The sequence below is a fragment of the Oratosquilla oratoria genome, chromosome 24 (assembly GCF_046742065.1).
Source record: "Oratosquilla oratoria isolate Oo_2021 chromosome 24, ASM4674206v1, whole genome shotgun sequence".
Classification (NCBI taxonomy): domain Eukaryota; kingdom Metazoa; phylum Arthropoda; class Malacostraca; order Stomatopoda; family Squillidae; genus Oratosquilla; species Oratosquilla oratoria.
This window is the reverse complement of record NC_134800.1, coordinates 45,156,122-45,183,108: the sequence shown is the minus strand read 5'-3', so window position 1 is coordinate 45,183,108 and position 26,987 is coordinate 45,156,122. Positions and strand designations below refer to the sequence as shown.

The window sequence follows — 26,987 nt, the reverse complement described above, 5'->3', positions numbered from 1 at the left end:
TCTGACGTTATTTTGTGCGCTGGGAGCGTCATCGGAAGCGTGCTGGTCTAGCATTCGCTTTGTGGTAGGTTTGAATCCCGCACTTCTCTATGATTTCCAGCAGTGACTCTGTTGCCTGACCCAACAGTTCCTAGGGTGCATAATAGGGATAAGGTGACTGCTTCGGCCGCAGGTACTCAGCGTCTCCTGGTGTAGGTGCCTTAATTTGACTTCACCTGTTTGTGTGTATGTGTGTGTTTATGTACGTATGTGGCGGACTCGGTAGGTTTTATTCAGGTCAGCGCCGGGGGCGTTTCCTTGGGCTAACGGGCAACAGACTTGGTGGGGGGGGGGTCGAAACTATCACGATGTACGTACACCCCCTCCCCCCAAAAAATGCCCTCCTCTTCCTCCTCCTCCTCCCTCCTCTTCCTCCTCCCTCCTCTTCCTCCTTCGACCACCACATCCACCACAGTGAGCCATTCATGCCTGTCTCCCTTTTGGCCATCCATTCCCTTTTCGCTGACGTCATCCAAAGACTCTCCCTCTCTCACGCATCCTCTCAGCCCCCTCCCCCGCCCCCTTCCCCCCAATGCAAGAAACTCTTTTCCTGATTTTTCTTATGTGCCAGCCAGGGGGATTTTATTAATTGAAGAAAATGTCGTTTTGGTAATAGAACCAAACGGTCTCTTTCTCTCTTTTCCTCTCTCTTCTTTTTTTCTCTCTCGTTCCGTTTTCTTCCATCCCTGGGTCGTCTCCGGAATGGAGTTCTATTTCTTCTTACTTCTGCCATCAATTTATTTTTCTCTTTCTTCTCATTCCGTTATTGCCATCTTCTCCTTTTTTCCCCTCTCATTCCCCATTTCCCCCACTTTTCTTCATCTCCCCTTTTCTACACTTCCGTCATTTCCCCCCCTTTCACCATTTCCATCGCTTTCTCCAGTTTCTTGTTTTTTTCTTTTATTTAATTTCTCAATTTTATATTTTTTCTACTTTTTCCATCTTTCCCATCTCTTCCGTTCTCGTCCTCTTCTACGCTTTCCCGTTACCACATTTCACCGTTCCCTCTCTCTCTCTCTCTCTCTTTCCCAGTTTGATCTTTGGTTCCAGCTCCTTGTCTTCTGCCCATTCCTCTTCCCCTTCCATTCTCCTTACTCTCCATCCACTCCACTCCTCACCTTCATCAATACCTTTACGGATGAGCCGTGAATTCTCCACTTGTTCCTGTTCTTCCCACTCCTCTTCTTGTTTCTCTTCTTTCTCCTCTTTCATTCCCCCTTCCAGTTCCCCTTTCACCTGCCCGACCCTCCTCCTCCTCCTCCTCCTCCCTTCTCTTTGCTTCTCCTCCGTACAACTCGCCAGCCTCGCTCCCCATCCCGCCCTCGCTCCTCGACCCGTTCACAGCATCCAATCCTCCTCTCTCTCTCTCTCTCGTCTTTGTTCTCCGCCCTCCCTCCCTCCCTCCCTCCCTCCCTCCCTCCCTCTCACCGCCTCGACTGGAGGGGAAGGAGGAGGGGGGTTGTATGGGAGGGGAAGGGAGCGAAAGAATGTGAATGAAAACAAAGCATTGTTGCTGTAGGAGGAGGAGGAAGAGCTAGAATTTTGGGTCCGGTTTTGGGGCCGAAGAAGCTGGCTGGTCCTCCTCGCCCAGGTCTCGAGGTGATTCTCATCTTAGTCTCTCTCTCTCTCTCTCTCTCTCTCTCTCTCTCTCTCTCTCTCTCTCTCTCTCTCTCTCTCTCTCTCTCTCTCTCTCTCTCTCTATCTATCTCTCACTCTTCCCCCCCCCCTCTCTCTCTCTCTATCTCTCACTCTCTTCCCCCCTCTCTCTCTCTCTCTCTCTCTCTCTCTCTCTCTCTCTCTCTCTCTCTCTCTCTCCCCTCTCTCTCTCCCCCCTCTCTCTATCTCTGTCACACACATTCACGCACTCTGTCACACACACACACACACACACACACACACAAAGAAGAACATAAGAAAACTAGAAAGAATCCAAAGAGCAGCGACAAAAATGGCACCTACACTGGCAAATCTGACATATGAACAAAGATTGGTGAATCTACATCTGTCAACACTGGAACAGAGAAGAGAAAGAGGTGATTTATTGACCATTTACAGAATTATGAAAGGGATGGGAATCTTCTATAGAGACGACTTATTAAAGTGGGGCATAAGAGAAACAAGAGGACATGAAAAGAAACTAAAGGACACTCATAGAAGAGACCTGAAAAAGAATAGCTTCCCACATAGAGTGATTGATGTCTGGAACAAACTGAACAGAGAAACGGTGAATGCCAAAACTATACACGATTTCAAGAATAAACTGGATGCGGAGAGATACGAAAACGGGTCACAACGAGCATAGCTCTCGTCCCGTAAAATACATCTAGGTAAATACAAGTAGGTAAATACACACACACACGCACAATCTATTACTCTCTGTCTCTCCTTATGTGGCGGCGATAGCCAGAATGAATAGACTAGTTGACCCCACACGTGAGATGAGTGAGGGATCATTTGAAGGGAACTTGGGCAGAGGAGTGGTCGTTGGTGCTTCCGAGGCTCCCTGGGGAGGGAAGGGGGGAGGGGGGGGTCGCGCAGGACGCCCAAACTCGCTACCACCAGAGGCTTGGGTCCTACGGAGGGTGTGTGTGTGTGTGTGTCACTCTCGCTCCCGAGGAGTGTCAGGGAAGTGAATAGAATCTCCTGGCGCCAGTTGTGATGAAAAGAAAAATACCACCTTGTAGGGAAGGGATCCAAACTGAACTAAATCACCTGTAGATTGACCAGAAGAAATACCTGGTAATATATATATATATATATATATATATATATATATATATATATATATATATATGTGTGTGTGTGTGTGTGTGTGTGTGTGTGTGTGTGTGTGTGTGTGTGTGTGTGTGTGTGTGTGTGTGTGTGTGTGTGGTAATTAAAGTGGTTGGGTGCAACGGTCCTTGGAAAACATTCGGTTCATAGTCTGACCTCTCTATCTCTCTCTTTCTCTCTTTCCCCTTCCCTTATGCTCGTAGGGCCACGGCCGTCATTTCGGTCAATTCCACGACGGAGGAGGAGTTCGCGGGACCCTTCGGCTGGATCGCCGCTATCGACTTCGACCGTTAGTCGTCGTCGTGGTCGTCATCGTGCCGAGTTTGAGGTTTTTCTTCTTCGAGTTCGGTGGAAAGAAAGGTCCCACTCCCACCTCCTTTCTTCTTCTTCTTCTTCTTCAGCTTCTTCTTCTTCTTCTTCTTCTTCAGCTTCTTCTTCTTCTTCTTCTTCTTCAGCTTCAGCCCAGAGGAACAATCGGGACCAGCCAGCAGGGTCTCGATCGCGAGGCACCCCGTTTCATCCGATATCCACCCCTCAGAGTGAGAGAATCAGTGAATGTGTGTGTGATAGAGAGAGAGAGAGAGAGAGAGAGAGAGAGAGAGACTGTGACACAGAGAGAAGAGAGAAACACGACACCGCGTTGAAGGCGTTAGCGTCGCCCCCGTTGAACCTCCTTAGGGGTATTTACACGGTAAAAAAAATTGTCAAAACCTGTTTGTCAAACAGGTGTTTGAAGTGATGTTTGACCGTGTAATGATTATAATTTATTTCATATTATTTGTTTTTGTTTTGTTATCATTTGTCTGTTTTGATTTTCATTTATTATTAGTTATATGTCAATTCATTATTATTTACTATTTACCTGTTTGTTTATTATCTAACTATACCTATGCATTTATTTATGTATTTTATTTGTTATTTACATTATTATATTTTTTATTTATTAATTTATTATGATTTTTTTTCGCATCCGACCTAGATATGGACCAAAAGGTCTCCTGTCGGCATGCTCCGCTTTTGTAATCCTTTGTAACGTCATTGGCAGCCAAATACCCAATTCATACGGTCAAACATCACTTCAAACACCTGTTTGACAAACTATTTGACCATGTGAATAGCCCTTTAGGAGTGGAGCGTAGAAGTGAGGTTGAACGTCCTGGAACCGAAATTAGGGGAAGAAAAGATGGCGAAGTTCGTTTTTCGCCCATTTCGCCATAGTCTCACGTCCCCACGTTCTCACGCGGTACGCAGGCCTTGGCAGGACTGACGCTAACCGATTGTATTCCGTTGACGGACGGAGGGACGCTGATTGGACAACGGTTTTGTATATATATATATGTGTGTGTGTGTATATATATATATATATATGTATGCATGTATATATGCATGTATGCATGAGAAATCACATGAACTCGTGATTCTAAATAGGCAGAAAAACCACCAAGGAAAATAATAAAATGATGACTGAGCTCTTTCGTCTATTTAGACATCCTCAGGGTTCATGAAAATGTCTAAATAGACGAAAGCGCTAGGTCATCATTTTATAATTTTTTCTTGGTGTGGCTTTTCTGCGCATATATATATATATATATATATATATATATATATATATATATATAGAGAGAGAGAGAGAGAGAGAGAGAGAGTATAGCACAGTGGTTCCCAACCTTTTCTGGCTTGAGGCACCCTTGCCAAGGCTTTCAGAAGTCCCCGGCACCCTTATTAGGAAATCTAATTTCTAGTTTGTCAGTATTTTGTTGATTCAACATCAGTGTAACAAAATGTTTTCCCTGGATAACATGAAAATACTCATCTTTACACTGATGCAGCTTTAATGAACAAAAATGGATGACAGAGTCGGTAATACGAAAATTATTTTTGCTCGGAATTTTGGCGGCACACTCACTTGATCTCACGGCACCCTTGGGTGTCGCGGCACACCGGTTGGGAACCACTGGCATAGCAGAATGAAATAATTTTGCAGAAGGAAAAATAGATAAATAAAATTGGACAGCTACCTCAGACGAGTAAGCCCAAATATTTGAGACATGTGGATCTCTTTTTATCTGTGTGTGTGTGTTTATACATGCTTTGAAGATAAGAATGTTTTACATTGGGGGGATGACGCTGCCCCGCTCGGCCGATCCCGTTGGAATGTGTCTGTGTCGAGCGCGCAGGATTTCATACAAATCGGAATAAATGAACGAGAACGAGAACGAGGACGACGACGTGGCCTCCGGAACGCCCGGAAGAAGAACGAACGTCCGAGTTTCGCCCACGGACAGCTCGTCTTCTGGGAAGAAATAAATGGTCGAAAAATGACCCAAGTTGACCTAATATCTACGAAGACGTACTTGTATATATAATGCTTTAAGGAGAACTCTGCAGTCCAGGGCGAGCGGGTTACGATGATGTAATGCCACAGTAGGAGGCGGAGGAGGGGAGAGGAACATTGGGTGTTCTTGTAGACGCGAAATGTAAGATGACGAGATTCGAGTACTCGAGGATGACCAAGAGAAGAAGGACGAAGGAAAAGGCGGACACATATCGGAAGGATCGTTGTGGAGGCGACCAAGGACGAGGTGAGGAGGCTTGGATCGCTTGCTGTGCTCGTGATCGACAGCTATTTTTCTCACGGAGGAGAGCTCGGAGATCGTATCGATCTATGGGTATCACAGTGTGTGTGTGTGTGTGTGTGTGTATGTGAACGCATATAAGAACACGCTTTTCCAAATAATTCTTACCTCGTAATTTGTAATCGTACCAAACAAGAAAATATGTGTATACATTTAGGTACATATAACCGAGAGATTGCTGGTAACGTAGTCAAATTCAGTAGTTTATCGTTACCAGCAATCTCTCGGTTATATGTAATATGTATATATATATATATATATATATATATATATATATACATATGCATGTGATATATATAGTGTATGAATAAATATATATACATATATATATATGTGTGTGTGTGTGTGTAATATATGAAATATATTTACACAACACACCTCTGGAATGGAAACCTGAATGGCGAAGGAACCGTTAGGGGGTGTAGTTTTTGTAGTCCGGTGGGGAGGGGTAGAGGGGGAGGAGGAGGAGGAGGAGTGGGAGGTCAACTTTGGCGGCCGCTTGAGGTCGTGCCTGCAGCCTCTGCGTCACGTCCAGATGCTTTCGAAGGGGACGGCGGTGATGGTGATGATGCCGGTGTCGGTCTCTCGCCATTGCCGCAAGCAGAGAAAAAATATCACGCTGATATGTACATGTTTGTGTGTGTATTATATATGTGTATATATATATATATATATATATAATGTGTGTGTGTGTGTGTGTCTGTGTGTGTGTGTGTTGTATATATGTAGACGTGGATGTCAAATATATCTTGAATTTATTTGTAGATCCTGTTGAAAACTCGGAGGTCTTAGGTTATTCAGAACAAAAGTGAGGACGTTAAAGTTGACAAGAAGGATGATCATTCCTACCCAGGAGGCAGAGGTCCATTTTAAACGAACAAGGAGGAGGAGGAAGAAGAGGAGGAGGAGAATGTGTGTCGGCACCTTCCGTCCTCTGGGTCGGTCATGCGCAAAAGCAACCGCGAATAAAAAGACAAGACGCATCTCCCGATCTCCTGGCTAGGAACAGTTAAAAAAAAAAAAAAAAAAAAGTAGTACGTGTGAGCTTAAAACTCGATTAAAATGAGATTATCTCGTAATAACGGTTTAGGGAACATAACCATATCAAATGTGATTAATTGGAGAGTAGGAGACAGGATCTCGCGAGTGTGTGTACTCGAACAATGAGGACAGCATGTCATAATGTAATGTGTTGCTAATGGCAGAAAAAAACATACCGTTTAATGTCCACTTTTTTATATTATTAATATTAATGCCAAGTATCGAGAGAAAACCATGCGTACAAATAGGTCACATCCCGAATGGATTCGTTCAGAAACGTCACTCGTAACTACATATATATATATATATATATATATGTGTGTGTGTGTGTGTGTGTGTGTGTGTGTGTGTGTAATAATATTACAGGTGAAAAATGTAATCTCACATTTATCAATCACGTGAAAACCACTGTTAGAGTAAATTTTAGACTGGAGACAGGGAATCTATATATTTCGATTGGAAACTGCAATTCTCTACTGAAGAGGATTGCAGTTTGCAATCGAAATACAGAAATTCCCTGTCTCCAGTCTTTTTTTATTCCAACAGTGGTTTTCACGTGATATATATATATATATATATATATATATATATATATATGTGTGTGTGTACATACACGGCAGTCCATGTTCGAATCCCGCCCAGAGCTGAAATAATTTCAGTATCGCTGCGCTGCGGGTCGTTACTCAAACTCATGGGCGGGGAGTTGATTGTGTGTGTGTGTGTGTGTGTGTAAGGTCACAGCATTACCCATAGATCGGTCATATACGAGCTCTGAGCTCTCTTCTGGGAGGGAAATATTTGTCGATCACGAGACCTATACGTGATCCAAGACCATGGTGAATCACAGTGTGTTCTTGTGGAGTGTTGTGGTTGGTCCAGCATTGTTCTTGGTAGTCGTCTCCCTTTTTTTCTTTGTCGTCCACATATTTTCCTCCCGACTGTCGTCAGGCGATTGTATTCGGTTGAAGGTCTGCTTCGTACCGATGGGGAGAAGAAACCAGTCAATCCATCAATCATTCCATCCTTCAATTTGGGTCAATTGTAGGTCTGTGGGAATCCTTGACCCCGTGGAGCAGTTTCTCAATCCATTTTCAATGTTCCGGAAATGGCCACACAGTTTCTGCAGGATGCTACATGATCTCTTCTCTCTTCATTTTGTTATGGGTCATTTGTATTATTATTATTATTATTGTTATATATTTATTTGTTTATATATTTATTTATTTTACGCCTGTGGTTTGCTGTCGCGTTTCAGAGCCGTTGAAGGTGATGAAATAGCGTTGCGTTTTTATTACGTGTTTACTAAGATGGAACTTTTTTCGATTTTATGTGTATTTATAAAGTATCTTTATTAATTACATTTTTTTTTTGCTTCGTGCACGCACGCAGAGTAAGAAGTTATCAGATCTGATTATTTCACTTCGTGGTGGGTCAGAATCTGTTGGGGACCGGTCGACACTGGAATACTTCTGAATAAGATACTCTCTCTCTCTCTCTCTCCTTGAAGGGGATTTTATTTATTGGGAAGGCATTGTTCGTTTCACGTCACTTCTCATTAAGCCCATACTTCGGGAAATGGGGGGGGGGGGATAATGTGTTTATTGTATTCCAAAAACTAATATATATATATAGGGCTCATCTCACATTGAAGGAAATGTCAGTGAGCTGCGTATACTCGGACACGAGTGCTGCCAACGACGACGACGACGATATATATATACTTTTTATTCTTCCCTTGAAAGACATTGGTGAATATTCTTACGTTGATATGTATTCCTGTGTGATTGCCCATTGGTGGTGAGCTATCATACCCTGATGCGTATCATTGTGGATCTGTAGGGAATGACCTTGTTGAGTGTGGAGGCTGGATGGAAATCTTGCCCCCGGAAAGTGGAATGAAGGGGCTCATGGTGGAGGGCTTAAGTGGAGGGGAGAGCATCTTCCACCCCCTTTTTTTTTTCTTTTTCTTCCCAAAAGTATTATCGACTCTATCTAATGTTTCGTTGAATAATAGTTGTCTCATTTGATCTTTCATTTGAAACTGCGTCTTGTTACTCCAACGGAAGAATTGTTTCTTTTTCTTCTTCATTTGGCCAAGGCAAATTATATGTATGTGTGTGTGTGTGTGTGTATATATATATATATATATATATATATATATATATATATATATATATATATATATATACGTCGATGGTTAGAGGGCGGTATTGGGATGAAAGAGTGAGTACTCCAGTAGGCACCAGACATTTCATCCTGTGTCTGTAGTCTGTTTAACAGGAGATAGGGGTGAGTGGAGAATGGTCGTGCATGGGTGATGCTGTGATGCATAAAAGGGAGTGGGTGGGGGGGGATGGGAGTGGGATGAGGGAGTATGTGTGAATGATATTTTGACGCAGCCCGAAGGGATTTCTTCCCATCTTCTCTTTTTCGGCATGAGGGACGGAGAGTGGGGGTCGCCGATTAAATGAAGCGGCCTTGCTGTGGATGTGCTGTGTCTTGCTGCACTGCTTCTGACCCAGGGCAGTGGGCGAGATGCAGGGATGACCCATCATCCAGGAGGAGCCAAGAAAAGAGGAAGGGAGGGGTGGTGAATGGGAGTGGAGTATGTGGAGATGAAATGGGTGGGAGTGGATTTATGACAATTTGACTACCTCCTTTGTAAAGGGGAAAAGGCCTTGGTATATGTACGTATTATTGTATTATTATTAATAATATTATTATTATTACTATTATTTTCATTATTATTATTATTATTCTCATTATCATGATTAGATATTAATATATTATAATTATTATTATCATTATTATTATTCTCATTGTTATTATTAGTTATTATTAATATCATTATCATCATTATTACGATTGATTATTATCATTATTATTACAAATGTTTAATTATTGTGACCAGTATATTGTATACATAGTCTTCTTTTATTTACATTGTTTTCAGTATGATTTTATAGGAAATGTGTACTCCCACTAAATGCATGTGTCAGGAATAAAGATAGCTACATCGGTAGATTGGTTATATATTATAATTTAAGATAGCTACATAGGTGGACTGATTTTTATCATGTTAATGACCAGTAGCTGTAGACATGTGAGATAGAAATAAATCTCAATATAGTTAAAATAATTTGCACTATAGTAATGATATGTACGCACATGACCTTGCAAATGTATGTGTATTATATATATATATATATATATATATTATATTGTGCGTATGTGATGACTATGTAGTTAGTGATTGATGAAGGTGTTTACTTGAGAGGATATTTTAGCTCGTTTAGACTAGTGGTAGTTCTTTGCTCGAGTCTGGACGGAGGCTAGGTAGTGACGAGTAGTGTATTTTACAGGTATGGAGGTGGCCAACGGAGGTGGAGTTGGTAAGATGTTACCTCGTGACTACCTTGTCGTGTGTCTGCCGTGTGTCTGCTTCTGCGCGTCTGCCCGCCTGCCTGTGTCTCTCTGTGTGCCTCTCGAGGCGGCTCCCACCTCTGGCTCTCGACTGCCACGCTGGGCTTGGCACACCAGTGCATCCTTGAGTGCCTGTGACTGGCAGTGTGTGCGTGCGCGCGCGCGTGTGCCGTGTTTGTGCGTGCGTGTGCCTACATTGTGTGTGCGCGCGTGTGCCTACGTGTGTGTGTATGTATGTGTGCGCGCGCTTGTGCCTGTGTGTGTGTGCGCGCGCGCGTCTACGTGTGTGTGCGTGAGTGCGTGCACGCGGACATGAAGGCCATGCGTATACGAGTGTACATGTCATGTTTTCTGTATCTACTGTATTTGCGAGTCCTGTGCTTTGCATGCTTACACACACACACACACACATATATATATATATATCCATCCATGTAAACATACATACGGTTGTCTCCCCCCATGTAGTATATGTATTAACTGGTGTATTTGTAATGACTTCATGCACTTGGAAGGGGTCATGGACGTGTGTATGTATGTGTGTGTTTTCATTTTATTGAGAGTTTATTTGTGTATCATTCACTACACGTGTGAAGGTACCCAGTCAATACATTCTTATTGGTGATGTTTCAATTTGCTTCAAGTCAGTAAAATTCACAAATGGTGGCATGCAACTTTAGAAGTGACCTTTACTGAAGTATTTCCTGAAAAGGCCTTTTTCTTTGGATATATATATATATATTAATTGGGGAATAACTGAAGTTTTCACCCTTGTCTTGAAATATGGATATGTAATAATAATGGTAATGATGAAGTAAATGCATAGACCAAAAGGCCTTTTTCCCCTTTGCACTGTAAGGGGAGGGTTGGCCAAATCATTGCTTTCACCCACTACTTGCACCCATTCTACCTACACTCACCGTTCAATAATGCAAAGCCCATTCGTTGCCCCTTCCATCTTAGCACCTCGTGGATGAAAGGGTCGATCCGGTTTCCCACCACATTTAGATTAAAGGCAATGCAGTCAGTCACAACACTTGCCTGAGGTGGTTTACATCCACCGATTCATTCTATGGCCATTGCGCCCCCACCCTCCTTTCCACCCTCATCCATTTGGAATGGACAAATATATGGAGCAAACAAGCACATCCATTTTCATCCACAATACCTCTGCATTCATTCATCCTGTCTTTTGTACTCTCTCCATTGCTCAACAGACATTCCTCTTGCATCCATTACCTCCTATCATCCCATTCTTCCACATCGTTCTCGGTCTTCCTCGCAAGTTCATTCCATCCACTTCTGTCTTCCTTTTTTTTTTGGGGGGGGGGGAGAAGGGGGCCAGTTTTTACTCGTTCATTTTCACTTAAACCCCCCCCCCCCCCCAAAAAAAAAAAAAATACTCGCAACTTAGCTCAGTCCTGTCTGTCAGTCAGCTCTCCGCTTCAGCCGCCGCCGGTCTCTGCCTCACCACATTTCACAGTATCCGTTCTCATCAACACCAACCAGAACTAGAGGTACTCGGAGAGTGCAAACTTCCGCCGAGGGAACTTGTATACCTCCTTACATACGTACATGCATATCATACGTGCATACGTACATATATATTCATCTGAGCACTAATCCCTGACGATGTTTCAAGCTCCTCTTAAGTTATGGGCGGACTTCATAATATGAGTAAAGAACGCGTAACGTCCATGACGTCACACTTGGTTGACGTGTAACGTCAATGACGTCACAATAGGGTTACGTGACACCGTGACGCCATGTGGCCGTGTAGGACCGCGATGGAGTTTGGTCGAAATCCCCTGAAGAGTGTCCTTTAGAGTGCCACACTGACTACACACACACACACGACTCGATGGCGCGGTGGTAGAGTTCCCGACCGCCATTACGGGGGATCTGGGTTCGAATCCCGCCCAGGGCTGAAATAATTTCAGTATCGCTGCGCTGCGAGTCGTTATTCCAACTCTCGTGGGCGGGGAGTTGGGTGTGTGTGCGTGTCAGGTCACAGCGTTGCCCATAAATCGGCCGTATATTTAGCTCTGAGCTCTCTTCCGGGAGGGTGATAGCTGTCGATCACGAGTCCAACATGTGATCCAACACCATGGTGAATCACACACACACACACAAAGGAGAGAGATAGAGAGACTAACTCGAAGATGCACCGACATCATAAATAGCCGTATGTTGTGGATCCATCCTCCTCCCCTCTCATCATTCATGTTAAGTTTTTAATCAACCTAGTTATAGTTGTGTCTGTGTGTTGATTTGTTGTGAGCATGATTGTTTTGACTGCGTGTGAACATTTGTGAACATAACGAAAGCCGTATTTTCATTTCTGCCTGGACTGTTGATTTATGTTTGCTTTTTACAAAGGTGAATGGAATGAACTTACATTATGAGCATATGATATGAGTTTGTAGTGGGAACACTTGTGAATATTTTGTGTGTGTGTGTGTGTGTGTGTGTGTGTGTGTGTGTGTGTACACGCTGCTTTACTGACGTGCGAGGCTTAGTGACGAGGTGAGCGCTTTTCTTCGAATGGAAGTTGAACAGTCTAAGTCGGTTCATTTTTTTTCTCCCTATAGTATTATCTTTATGTATGACCATAGTGTAAGTACACAAAGTTTGTCCGTGTGCAGCGGGCGGGGGTTGAGTGACGTCACATCGTCAAATCACAAAAAAGTGAAGTCGACGTGACGTCATGCCAACTATATTTGCTGCAAATAGGAACAGATTTTATGCATATGTATAGATGTGGCGTTAGATTAGGATGTGTGTGCGCGCGCGCATGTGTGTAGGCCTTTTAGTGTGATCAGTGACTATTTGATGTGTGTGTATGTGTGTGAAATGTGACCGTGAGGGAAGGCTGTTCACACGACTTGTTCTAGTACTTATTGTAGTTTAAGATAATATATTGTGGTTTGGTTTGGTTTTATGATTTGGTTTGGTATGTTTTACCACTAACATGAACTGACATGCCCTTTCCTATTAACTTGTAAGTCATTGCACTTCATTTACCCGACAACAGATAGAATGTAAACTAAATTTTAAAATTCTTAAGGATTTCAATGTTTCACTATTTGGTTTGGATGTGGCAAACTACTCGATTTTAATAAGCCTCGTTGGTGTGTATTAAGTGTTCCCTCAGAGGGCCAGGCTCAGAATTTAGTCTGCATTATCTAGGTCGGGTAAATGTAATTCATTTGACCGTTTTCGAAACGTAGATTTAGTTACACTTGTGCAGATGGGCGTGGCTTTTGAGTGACGTCATGTTCCTGAGCTTAGGGAGCGCCCACCTATGCAGATGGGCGTGGCTTATGAGTTACGTCATGTCGTTACTGAGCCTAGGGAGCGCCCATCTGTGTCGATAGGTGGGACTTATGAGTGACGTCATGTCGGTCGTCGATCCTAGGGTGGGGTTTCGGAGGCCCCGGCCTAGGGAGTCTGCTCACCTGTGTAAATGGGCGGGGCTTATGAATGACGTCATGTCGTTTGCTGAGTCTCGGGAATCTGCCCACATGTGCAGTTAGGCGTGGCTTATGAGTGACGTCATGTCGTTTGCCTAGCCTAGGGAGTCTGTTCATCGGGGCGGGGCTTATGAGTGACGTCATGTCGTTTGCAGAGCCTAGGAAATCTGCCCAGATGTGCAGATGGGCGGGGCTTATGAGTGACGTCATGTCATTTGCTGAGCCAAGGGAGTCTGCCCACTTATGCAGAAGGGCGAGGCTTATGAATGACATTATGTCGTTGCTGTCTGAGTCTGGGACCAATGAAATCTTAGGCCGACGTGACGTCACGTCGACTATGAGGACATTTTCCAGCAAATATGGATTGAGTGTGTGCTTTGATTTTGGCCTGGACGTCCAAGCATTGTGCTTGTGATGCAGTGCTTTTGCAGCATGGAGTTTTCTGCTTCTCCGCATGCACGTGTATATTCATTTCCTTCGCAAGAGTGAGGCCTTACACTGATTTTATTTTGTCTACAGTCATGCAATTTTATTAAGTTGGCGGGGAGTGTCATTATTTATGTGAAGGTGCGTCACCGTATAGTGTTGGCCGCTGGATGGTCATACCATTCTTACGGTCTCCCGTGATTGTTCATAGAGAATGGAGCGGGGTGGGGGCTTATTGTGGTTTTTGCTTAGAGTAGGACTCAATCCTTGAGACCCACTTACAATCATACTACCAGTGTACAACAGTGAAAATTATTTAGGAAGAATTAGAGTGCAAAGGACGGTAACTACGTAGAACAGGCCCTCCCCTGGCTGGCTGACAAGGCGTACTATAAAAAGAAATTAAGTAATAAACTAGATTGCCCACACTATAAAATAAGAGAGGTAGAAGTGGGATGGCTAAAAAGGAGGCTTTCAATGGAGATGATGTCTTACTTTGGGATGAAATAACATGGAAAGGACACAGCAAGAGACTAAATGAAGCAGATTTCTTGTAAAGAAACGTAGCAGTAAACATAGATGCATTAATTTGTGTAACATTAGAAAAAGACAACGTTTAGGTGGACAGTATTAAAAATTAAAGCAGATTTTGATGAATGTAGATATAGAGACGGGACTTCATGAGTATAACTATTGGTGTGTGTGCGCGCACACACATACACACACAGCTACAGAAGAGACATGAAAAAGAACAACTTCCCACACAGAGTGATAGATATATGGAACAAATTGGACGAAAAAGTATTGTGTGCAAACACAATACAAAAATTTAAGAACAAACTTGATCTAGCGAGATGCAAAAACGGGTCACCACCACGAACATAGCTCCCCTTCCCGTAAAATACAACTAGGTAAATACACACACACACACACACAGATCATAGATCGGTCATATAGCCTACGAGCTCTGAGCTCTTCCGGGAAGGAAATAGCTGTCGATCACGAGTCCAACACGTGATCCAAGATAATGGTAAATCTCACACACACACACACAATGTAAAAATAAATCACACTGTCCAGTAATATAAATGAATTTAAGACTGTTTTATAAGTGGAAATACAAAAACGAAACCCGTTGAGCATAGCTCCATTCTAGTATACTATAGTTATAAAGAGTCAGGTATGGGATATTACGTTTAATGTAAATGAATAGAAGATGTGGAGGGTAGAAGCCATCTTTGCTCTGCAGAATGGGAAACGAGCTCATTACATGCGAAGGGTGAAAATGACTTGGAAAATGACCGAGGGTGATGCAGACAAGGTCATCGTCATATTAAGGGTGAAAATGACTTGGGTGATATAAACAAGGTCATCATCCTAAGACAACAGGGCAGGATTCGTAGATTTAATTGGGACAAATTTAGATTTAAGAAGGAAATAGGCAAGAACTGATTTACCAATAGAATGGTCAGTGAATGGGATAGACTTAGTAATCATGTAGTGACCGCTGAAACTATAATTTGTTTTAAGAAAAGGTTAGACAACGTTATGGATGGGAATGACAGACAGGTGGTCATGGACATGGAACTGCCTACTGTAGGCCTTATGGTCTCTTGCAGTCTTGTTCATTCTTATGTTCTTATGTATGATGGTTTTGGAAAATGTCACGAGAAACGCAGATCAGAAGATCACTGGGGAGACGCAGAAACTAAGTGGAAGGTATTCCTTTATATGGATGAAAAGAAATGGAAAATTTGTATGATAAATGAATGAAAATAAGTATGAAAAATAATGATAATATGAAAATGAAGGAGAATAAGTATGAAAAATAATATATGATAAACAAAAACATAACTCACCCTAGACTAGAGATTTGGTTAAAGGAAAGACGTAATCCGCATTGAGAAAACTCAGAGAACCATGACTAAAATTATTCCAGATCTTACTGATGAAACATGGAATGAGACTGAATATTTTGGAACTGCCAACATAATACTAAAGAGAAGGAAAAGGTTATCTGATCCACTTAGTTTGAGATCAGAGGGAAACCAGAAACCATTGGATGAAGGGAGAAAAATAATAGAAATGATAAAATTTATAATAATTATAAAATTAATAGGTGGATGTTTGAAAGACATTAGAAATACAGTTTTCTGTATACAAACATTGATTCATAGGATCATTTGGATAAAGAAATGGTGTAGTCAAATAACAGAAGAATTCAAGGTCATGTGACCATCGGGAATATAGAGATAGGACCCTATGAAAATAGCTCTGTTGCTTTGAACTACAATGAAGTAGATGTAAAAAACACACACAATAGTGTGTGCAAAAACAATACACAAATTTAAGAGCAAATTAGACATGGTGAGATACAGAGACAGGACACCATGAGTATAATTCCCCTTCCTATGAGATACAACTAGGTAAATACACACATTTAAGAGCAAACTAGACACTGCGAGATACAAAGACAGGACACCACGAACATAACTCCCCATTCCTGTAAAATACAACTAGGTATAGATACTAGGTAAATACACACACACACACATACATGTGGCAAGCTTTCAGCTTTTAAAGATGAAGGAATTACAGATGAAGTTAATAAAGGAAGATCTTGGGCCCAGTCTGAAGATCAAGTGTGAGCCACTTGGGGCTTCACTTCCAAATGGACTTGAGTAAGTTGATACGGGGTTTGAAGATGGGCTGCAGGTAGACAGACTCTCTTTGATCCCCTTTGTACAACCACCTTGTGCAGGCATCTGTTATTGGTCCCTTGTTGCCGGCCTTCTTTGAGTATCTAGTTGGAATGCCCATCTGGCCCAGAGGACCTGTTCACATCAAGGGTCTGTATTGATTTATGTACCTCTTGCACTCACATGTTTACTATATATCCTTCAACATGACTTCAGTTCCATGATTATTACTTTCTGTAATGAATATCAATAGGAAACTAGTTCATTTTTTTTTTTTTTTTTCATCATATACTGTTCCATCTTGTAGCTTAGAGATTCCTTCTCCATGTCCCAGTTTGCCATTTACAAATCTGTGCAGATAACCCTTTCTAATGTGGGGTCAGTTATCACAGTTTTAATGCAGTCCTGACCCTTATTAGTATGGCAGAAATTGGCTGAAATATTAATTAGTGCAGCCAGGTCCCCATCCATGAATGTGGATCAGAGCTCAAGAGTGTCACCATTGGCCCATGAGTTCCATATGCTGGTCTTGCATTTTTGTGTTGGACATCTCAAAGATTACTTTATTTATTACTCTAATGTATTAGTTATACTTACATTAACTAAATACTGGGTTATTTAATATTTACCTGATGATTGCATGGCTCATAGGCCTACTAAAGGTATTTGGGGAGAAATCATTGTCTGGGAACCATTAAGAGTTTCCCCAGTTAGTTTGCAAATACCATGATCATGATTTTCTTTATTGTGGGGGATTTATTGTCATCAATTTCCCACGATAACTGGGGATTACTTGTACAAAAATTTAGGTTTGTCTTTACATTTGTCAGTTACATCTTTTTCAAAGTTTCTTCCTCCGTTCTAATTCTCGTGTATTTGTTTCTGGTTCTCTTGTACTCCTCTTTTGTTCTTCAAAAGTTTACATGTGGACAAGTGACATGAATGTTTATGAAGAAGACTTATTGTTGAGGTTGACATTAATTCTGGGTAAATTAGCACTGTAGTTTAAGGAATTAAGATTCTTTATTGATTGTATTGTACAATTGAAAAGGAATAATATAGAGGAAATTGGAGTATTTTTTAAACATGTAGGCTTGGTAATGTTTGCTTTTGATTGAGAAGAAAATTCATGCATGCATTGGAATCTACAAAGAGCTTTTCATTTGAAGTTGCCCAGGAATTGGATGCTATTTGCCAACAAATGTGAGTGTAGTGTGGTAACATTTTCTCATGAGGATTGGTTTCCAACAGGAACAGGTAACACCAATGTGGATGGAACATATAAGCCATCCTTCTTAACCGACCAAGAGCTCAAACACCTCATCCTTGAAGCTGCCGATGGGTTTCTATTTGTGGTTGCTTGTGACACAGGTCGCATCATTTATGCATCGGATTCTGTTACACCAGTTCTTAATCAGACACAGGTTAGTGTGCTACAAGTAATTTGAACTGTCTACATAGTGTAAATTTTTAAAGTTGTGAATCTCTATATTGTAATGTTCAGATATTGATTAAGGACTGCCATTCAATTTTTTTTTTATTTTAAATATATGTGGTCTTTGAGACCATAAGAAAAAAAAAAAAGTCATTTACTTTGAACAACTGAGCTTTATAATCCCGAATGCTGCAAACTATACTTTTTTTTTTTTGAGTTTCATGTGTGATTATCAAACTATTTTATGTTTTTGTCATATAACATGTCCATCAGACTCGTTTTTGTTTTTTGTTTTTTTAATTATCTTTCAGAGATTCCTTATTGTCTTTATGTAGTGTATTTTCAAGTGTTTTTTGTGAACAGTAGACCTGATATATAATGTATATATATTTTTTCCCCAATTGAAAAGCATGATTAGAATTTTACTCGCTTTCTTGGTATAATTTTGCTTTATTTTAATTATAAAATCTTAGAAAAGTTGTTCTTGAAAATCACTATTCTTACATACAACCCAAATGTGTTATTTATTCACCTTGCCCTAATGTAAAACATAACTGTTTGCAGAGTGAATGGTTTGGGTCGTGCATATATGAACATGTTCATCCCGAAGATGTGGACAAAGTTCGTGAACAGTTAAGCACACAGGAACCAGCCAACCAAGGCAGAATACTTGACCTCAAAACGGGCACAGTCAAAAAGGAGGGTCATCAATGTAAGTTCTAGCAAAAATTATTGGTCTACTGATTATAGTTGAACTAGTTGTTTAATTTTGAAAACTAAAATAGAGTGGCATTTTGTTGAAATTTGCAAGTTAATCTTAGACTTAGCTGTGAACATACAGAAGTTTAATAAAAAAAAATAAAAAAAGTAAAGATATATATGTGTGTGCCTTTGAAAGGTGGCAGATAGGGCTGATGAAAGATTGTTTGGCCACATGGAAAGAATAAGTGAAGAAAGATTAGCATAAGAGGTGTTGAAAGCAGAGGTGGATGGAGTGAACTTGAGGGGATGAGCAAGGATGAAGTGGATAGATGGGGTGAAAGGGGTTTTGAGCAAGAGAGGAATGTCTGTTGAACAAGGAAGGGGGAAGGCAGGGAATAGGGGTGAGTGGAGGATAGCTGCATAGGGATGATATTTTGACGCAGCCCAAAGGTATTTCTCCCTGTCTTCTCTATTTTCTGCATGAGGGGATGGGGAAAAGGGGGTTGCAGTTTAACTGAAGCAGCCCTGTTTTGGATATGCTGCCTTGCTGCACTGGTGGTGCGCAATAGACAGAGGTAACCCCTCATCCATGAGGAGCCAAGATAAGAGGAAAACAAGGTTTGGTGGATGGGAGTGAAATTGGTAGGAGTGGGTGCATGTCTTTGACTAGGCTACCACCCTTATAAGGGGAAAAAAAGATGTATATAGAATATATAGCCTTTGAAAATATCCCCATTCTCATTATAATAGTAAAGCACAGGTTTTAGTGTAAAGAAATATTATTCAATAAAATTTACAGAATATTTTGTTTACCATCATTCCCACAGCCTCAATGAGACTATGTATGGGTTCCCGGCGAGGTTTTATCTGCCGCTTGAAGGTTGGTAGTGTTACAGCAGAAAACATGTCTGCTGGACATCTTAACAGACTCCGGCAACGCAATTCTCTAGGACCTGCAACAGATGGACACAATTATGCTGTGGTTCACTGTACAGGATATATCAAGAACTGGCCTCCAACAGGTGTTCAGGTAATGAGAGAAGTTGATGAATAAATCCGTAGATTGTTATGTCGATTATGTCTTGGTTTACGTAATTGTTTTACTTATTTTTTGTTCATTCCTTCTAGTTTAATCTTCTCCTTTGCATTCTTTTCCTTGTTTACAGCATATTGTTGGCAATCTACACACATTTAAAGTGTAGCCCTAATATTGATTTTTACCTCTCTCTTTTTCCTCTCATGCTGCTGTTGTAATGATAGTTTTAAAGTGTGAAATTTCCATGTATGACACACTGAATTATGTATATTTTTTGTTTTGTTTCATTAAGTTATAAAGTATACATCTCTTTTCAGATGGACAGGAGTGAAGAAGAGCCACATGGGTCCTCACATTGTTGCCTAGTTGCCATTGGACGCCTCCAAGTCACCTCCACACCAAACACTTCAGACCTCATGGGATCAAACTCACAAAATGGTAAAGAACTTGTTTAATCTATAATGTCAGTTTATAGACATTTATAGTTAATGGCAGAATTTGAGAGGTTATATGAGAGGAAGCTGAAAGTAAATATGGGCAAAAGTAAGATGATGAGATGTACTAGGGGAGAGGGTGTCAGTAAGAGGGAGGTGAATTTAAAAGGAGAGAGGTTGGAGAGCTTTGAAGATTATAGGGTCACGCAGCAGAGATTGGAGGAGTTTGGCCGCATCAGAATTGTGCCACCAGTATACTTTAGATTTAAAGTTTGTAGATAGATTTGCTGAAGTCATTTAAGGTACAAAACTTTAATCGGTGCTAATTTTTTTGCAGAATTCATATCCCGCCATGCCATGGATGGCAAGTTTACCTTTGTAGACCAGCGTGTGCTCAATGTGCTTGGTTACTCACCCCAGGAACTTCTTGCAAAGTCCTGCTTTGACTTCTTCCATCCTGAGGATCAGTCGCATATGAAAGAAAGCTTTGACCAAGGTTTGTTTCAGTTAGAAATGTGTTTCTAAGTTGGTAGTCTTACCTTGACAAACCTCATGATTTTATTTCACTGGGGAAAATTTAGTTACATGATGCACAGTTAACCTGATTTTGCTATTACAAAGTATTTTCTCCCACGTTGCCAATATAAAAAAAAATTCTTCCTCCACGAATTATTTTGCTTCTTTTACAATGAAATGTAGAAAAATAATTACAAACCCATATCTTGATCAAGATCTTTGTAGATCTCAATTTCCAAGCGTGTACTTTAATTTCATGAATCACATTATCTTATGTTCCTGTGTACACATGCACTGACATTCATACTCATAGTCAGCATAAATGTTAATGTTTATCTTATTTTGTTATGCAGTGTTGAAACTGAAAGGACAGGTGATGTCCGTAATGTACAGATTCCGAGGAAAGAACCGTGAATGGGTTTGGTTGAGAACATCAGCCTTTGCCTTCCTCAATCCATACACAGATGATATAGAGTATATTGTTTGCACCAATTCTGCTGCAAAGTAAGTCATTATTTGTTATTTGATGTACTTTGATTTATGAAATTTTTATGTTAAGCATATTTCTGGTCTCCCAGTTGTTAGCCATAATGTTCACATAAGGGGATTAATAGAAATTCTCAAGAGATGAGGTTACAGAACTTGTTTCTGTATATAGCTCTTTATTATATATATATGAGATACTAACTTTCTTACTTCTGAAGTGGTACCATACAGTTGAACAGCATAGCCTGGAGATAGCCATAATAAAAGCAAGTGTTACCCAGTATGGAATGGGGGTAATACTTCATTAAGGGTAGATTATACAGCTCACTGCATGTATTCAGAGATTTTTATATGAGTAATAGTTTTTGTGAAGGTAGAGAATGGAGAGGGTGAATGGTTTGTGAAGGTGTGGCTGCACTAGGGTTGTGTAATGTCACTGTGGATGCTGAGTATGGATATAGATGAAGTGACAAGGGAGATAGATGTGAGGGTACTAGGCAGGGGAATGAGGTGGATGAACAGGAGTGAAAGGGAATGTCGAGCAAGGAATTGAGAGTGCAAAAGATAAGAGCGAGTGGAGAGAGGCTGTAAATGGATGAGGAAATGATGCAACCCAAAGGGATGTACTTCATGTCAATTCTGTAAATTTCACAAGTGAATGAGTTAGGGGAGTTGCTATAAATTGAAGTGATAGGAATAAACCTACTTTGGCTGTCAGGACCTACCACAAAAGCTGTACGTATTGCTTTTGACTTGAGCATTATCGTAAAAGAATGGTATGGAAGTGGTCCACAAGGAAGTCACCAAGGTCCCTAAATTATCGGGTTCACAAAACTGATGCAATCCTAGTTAATGTCAAATGATTTCATTAGAATAAGAGGTCAGTTTTGACAACATGTGGTCTTAGGTCAGGGGTTCTCAACCTAGGGTTTGCGGGACAGTTTACTAGAGGTACTTTGAGTAGTCTTTCGCTAGTCATCTAACATTTAAATCTGCAGAGAGAAAATGAATGTTGAAGAAGTGCATACCAGTATCATGTAATTACAATTTTAATCATTTGATATCCACTGCGGTGCCATTGTATATTTAATTAGTCTAAATATAATACCATTCTATATTCTGTGTCTAGTTAGTGGGGGTATGGGTCGATGGTCTGATGACTCTTGGGGTACATAATGGGAAATGGTTGAGAATCCCTGGCATAGATACTTGAAATCCCAATATATTCATCATATATCATGGGGAGCTAAGATGAGAGGGAAACAAATGTGTAGTGGGGGTGGGTTGCCTTGGCAGGCTCCCTTTCCTTAGAAGGGGGAAAGAGGTCCTAGGTATACAGATAGATATCAGGATTTGCATATTTTCTCTTTAACTGTAATTCAATGTATCAGATATGATAGTAATATTACAAATATGACTTCTCTTGTGCCACAGAACAACCCAAGCAGGCAGTGAAGTGAGTGGGGGAGAACACCAGGATCTCACCACTCAGTACTCTCACCAACCAGGTATCGACTACTCACTACAGAGACAGCGTGAACTTTATCCACACATGATTCAGTCACATATTCATAGTAAGTTTGTTCTCCTTTTCATTTCTGCTTTGATATATTTGAGAAAATGGAAAGCTTGTAGTATTTAGGATCATGAATGTGGCAAGGAAATGGAGGAGTGAAGACATACATATACCAAAGGCTTTTTTCCTCTTACAAGGGAGATAGCCAAAAAGAAAAAGGCATAAAGACCATTCCCACCCATTTCATCCCTAAATACACTCCACTCCCCTCCACCCTCCCTCTTATCTTGGCACCTCCTAGATGATGGGTCATCCCTGCATCTTGTCCACTGCCCTCGGTCACAAGCAGTGTCTCAAGACAGCACATCCACAGCAAGGCCACTTCATTAAATCAGCGACCCCCCTCTCCATCCCCTCATGCTGAAAGGAGAAGACGGGGAAAAATCCCTTAGGGCTGTGCCAAATTTTTCTCACACATAATACCTCACCCCCCATTCCACCTCATGCATTACAACATCATCCATATACAACCATTCTCCGTTCACCCCTGTCTTCTGTCCTCTCCTGTCCTTCCCCTCTTCCCCAAAGCCCCTTTCACCCCATCCAGCCATCTCATCCTAGGTCACCCACTCCACATACCTCTTTTACTAGTCTTTCTTCACTCATTCTTTCCACGTGTCCAAACCATCCTAATACTCTTTCATCCACCCTATCTCCCAACTCCCTTACCAACCCTGTTCTCTTTCTTACTCTATCCAGACACCTCATCTCAAACACATTCAAAATTCTTCTCTCTCTTCCTCTCTTATGTTCCATGTTTCTGCCCCATACAGTACTGTTGGCACAATCACTCCTTCATACAATCTCCTCTTAGCATCCATTCCTAAATGTCTACTCATTACACTTTTTAATCCATGAAGGCATTTACTCGCTTCTCTCAATCTACATTCTACCTCCACCTTCACCCTTTCCTGCCACATTCACACCCAAGTATCTAAAACTATCCACTTCCTCCAGTCGCTCTCCCTTAATGCTCACTTCCAGTCTGCTGCCACTTTCACCCCTTGTACATCTCATCACCTTACTTTTACCCACATTTATCTTCAACTTTCTTCTTTCACACACTCCCCCCAAACTCTGTCACCAACTTTCTCAATCCCTCCTCTGATCCTGCTACAAGCACAGTGTCGCCCACAAACAACAGCTGGCTCACCTCCCACTTTTCTCCGTTTTCTGTTAACATCTCCAACCCCTGACCCACCACCCCATCCATGTATAAGTTGAACAGCCAGGGCGACATAACACATCCCTGACGTAGTCCCACCTTTACCTCAAACCACTCACTCTCTCCATTTCTAATCCTGACACATGCTCTACTACTCTCATAAAAACTCTTGACAGCTCCTAGAAGCTTTCCTCCTATCCCGTATATCTGCAAAACCTCCCACAGTGCCTTCCTGTCTACCCTGTCATAAGCCTTTTCCAGATCTATAAAAGCCCAAAAAACATTCTTACCTTTTACTATAGCTTTCTGACATCTTACCAGAAAAATCTAATCTACGCAACCTCTACCTGTCCTAAATCCACACTGTTCCTCACCAATTACTCCCTCTGTTCCTCTCAATCAAGATCCTCCCATAAGCCTTCCCAACTACACTTAAGCTAATCCCTCTGAAACTACAACATTCACACTTGTCCCCTTTTCACTTGTAAAGTGGAACTATACAGGCACTCTACCCTCTTTCCAGCAAACATTAAATAACCTCACCAGCCAGTCCATCACTGTACCTCCCTTTTTTTTTTTTTTTTTTTTTTAGACATTCTGCATGGCATCCATCCAGACCAGGTGCCTTACCTGCTCTCATCATAACAGCTGCCATAACTTCATCCTTCCTTATTTCTCCACCATTTTCCTCACTCATCAGTCATTTTCTTAGCACTTCCCACTGCAGCTATCTTTCCCTCACTATCCTCCTTCACATTTAACAACTCCCAAAAATACTCTGCCCATCTTCCCCTTACTGCTTTCTCTTCCATTATCATCTCTCCATCTGCACCTTTACCTTTTCTTCTCTACTTGATTTGCCTCCTCTTCCTCTCTTAATTTCTTTCCAAAACATCTTTTTATTACTTTTAAAATTTTGTCATATTCTTACCCCATTTCACATCTATTCTCCTCTTTGCCTCCTTTAACTTATGCTTTACTTCTCGTTTCTTTGTACCTCTTATATGACTCCCTCGTCCTATTTTGTAACCAATGTAAGCTCGATTCTTCTCTTCTACAACCCTCTTTGTTTCCTCACCCCACCATTCACTACCCTTCCTTCTATTTCCTCCTGTCCTTCTGTTTCCACACACCATCTTTGCACACTTTGTGACTCCCTCCTTGAACCATCTCCATTCCTCCTCCACTCCTAGCTCTACTCTATCCTTCACTCCCTCCCATTCCTGTCTCGGCTTCTTCTTGTACTCCTCCTTTTCATTTAAAGAGTTCACTCAAAGCACCTCCCTACCTTTTGTCCTTTTCCTCCACTCTCAACTTACCTTCCACCAGAAAATGATCTGATATTCCCCCACTCTCTCCCCTTAGCACATGTACATCCTTAACTCTTCCTATTATACTCCTATCTACCTCTACATAGTCCATTAACACTCTATCTACCACCCTTCCATCCACCACCCCCTCCCATAAGCCTTTCCAATTACACTCGACAAACTGATCCCTTTAAAACTACCACAATCACATTTGTTCCCATTTTCTTAGTAAAGTGGAACTATACAGGCACTCCTCCAGTCCCCTGGCACTCTCCCCTCCCTTGGACATCCATTAAACCTCGCTATCCAGTCCACATCACTTTTTCACACTCCATATGACCCCCTTTCAACTCAGGTGCTTTACCAGTTCTCATAATTTTCAAAGCTTCTTGTACTTCATCTTTTCATAAATCTCTCTTTTCCCTCTCCCATCACTGTAATTTTCATAGTGCCTCCCACTGCCACAATCAATCCTTCCTTATCCTCCTCCACATTCAACATCAAGAATACTCTATTTTCCACTTACCACCTTCACTGATAAAATGTGGATCATTATTATTAATTGGATACATTTCATTTCACAAGGTGACACAGCCAGGCCCAGCAGTACCCAGGGTGTATATAGCTATGGAGAAGGGGCATCTCCCATTGGGTACTCACCCAGTACACCACAAGCACAGCCATTAACGTCACAGGCCAATCCTTTGCCACGCATTAGCAAGCCTTCCTCGCCTACTCCTGCCCAGCCTGCCTGGAACAACTCCCACCTGAGACAGGTAACCTGTGTATGTTGGACTACTTATGCCAATGGGACATTTGGAACTTTTTATTTTTTTTGTAAGAACCTCAGATTTAACTTAGGAAAATCATATAGAAATGTAGAAATACAGACTAGGATATACACCCCTTGGGGGTAATATTGAATTCATTTTATGTATAAATATGATATATATATATTTTTCTAAGGTGATGAAGTACTCATTGCACGTACAAATTTTGTTCTTCAGGGGAGTGAAGGCTATGGTTATGGTAATATGAGCCCCTCCCGTTCCCCCTCCACACCTTCATACACAGCGTTAAGTTCCACAGTTCGCTCCCTTCCATCATATACATCACCTGGAGCTTCTACAGGTAGGTCATTAGACAAGATTTTATTATGTACCTCTCCTACCTGAGAATAATGAATCTGTTAAGAATATGTTCATACTTACAGGAATATGACTTAATCATGTTTACATCAGGTTTTTGTGATGTACAGTATGAGAAAATAGAGCATATTTAAAACTAATTATAAGAGTTGATATCTGGTCAGATTTTGGATTGTGTATGAGAACATGGAGCAATAGGAAGTTACAGATGTCTGGGAGTGGATATACATGAAGGTGGAAAACTGGATGAAGAAATTGACCATAGAGTAGGGGAGGGGAGTAAGATAGTAGTTAACCTGAGAGGTATGGAGAAATAAAGGAACACTCCTCACCTCTGGTCTGGCATTTTTAATGAAGGCCCATGTGAGGTTTGCATAATTCCAAGATAGGAGGATTTTGTTTGGATTCTAAGTGTATGGTTGGAGGAAAGATGCCTGCAACCATGCCATTGAGATCCAAGGGAAAACTGAAGATTTATGTTAACAGTATTCATATTTATGGCATATTTGTAAAAGTATACAACTTATTCAGTAATAAGAGATGAATTATTCACTGGTATAAAATTACCTTGAAATAGAAAAGAAATTGTATGGAGTGTATATAGTTGTAATAATTAAACAGTCATTTGACTACCACTATGGTGTAAACATTTGCTCACTACGTGCAGAAA

General features: G+C 41.3%; 1 protein-coding gene across 12 annotated transcripts in view; it reads left to right on the top strand.

Moving 5' to 3' along the window:
- The window catches only part of tgo (Aryl hydrocarbon receptor nuclear translocator homolog tgo), a 434,151-nt gene that overhangs the window by 399,526 nt on the left and 7,638 nt on the right, over positions 1-26,987 (top strand). For 4 of the 12 annotated variants that reach the window (XM_076208032.1, XM_076208031.1, XM_076208022.1 and 1 more), the window contains exons 5-14: positions 9,851-9,880; positions 17,761-17,933; positions 18,509-18,656; positions 19,474-19,676; positions 20,000-20,120; positions 20,454-20,612; positions 20,986-21,136; positions 22,553-22,692; positions 25,755-25,954; positions 26,177-26,300. In XM_076208032.1, coding sequence (XP_076064147.1) covers positions 9,851-9,880; positions 17,761-17,933; positions 18,509-18,656; positions 19,474-19,676; positions 20,000-20,120; positions 20,454-20,612; positions 20,986-21,136; positions 22,553-22,692; positions 25,755-25,954; positions 26,177-26,300 — 1,449 coding nt within the window. The remainder of the gene's footprint in view (positions 1-9,850; positions 9,881-17,760; positions 17,934-18,508; positions 18,657-19,473; positions 19,677-19,999; positions 20,121-20,453; positions 20,613-20,985; positions 21,137-22,552; positions 22,693-25,754; positions 25,955-26,176; positions 26,301-26,987) is intronic. The other 8 variants (XM_076208028.1, XM_076208027.1, XM_076208030.1 and 5 more) reach the window with 5 other exon arrangements.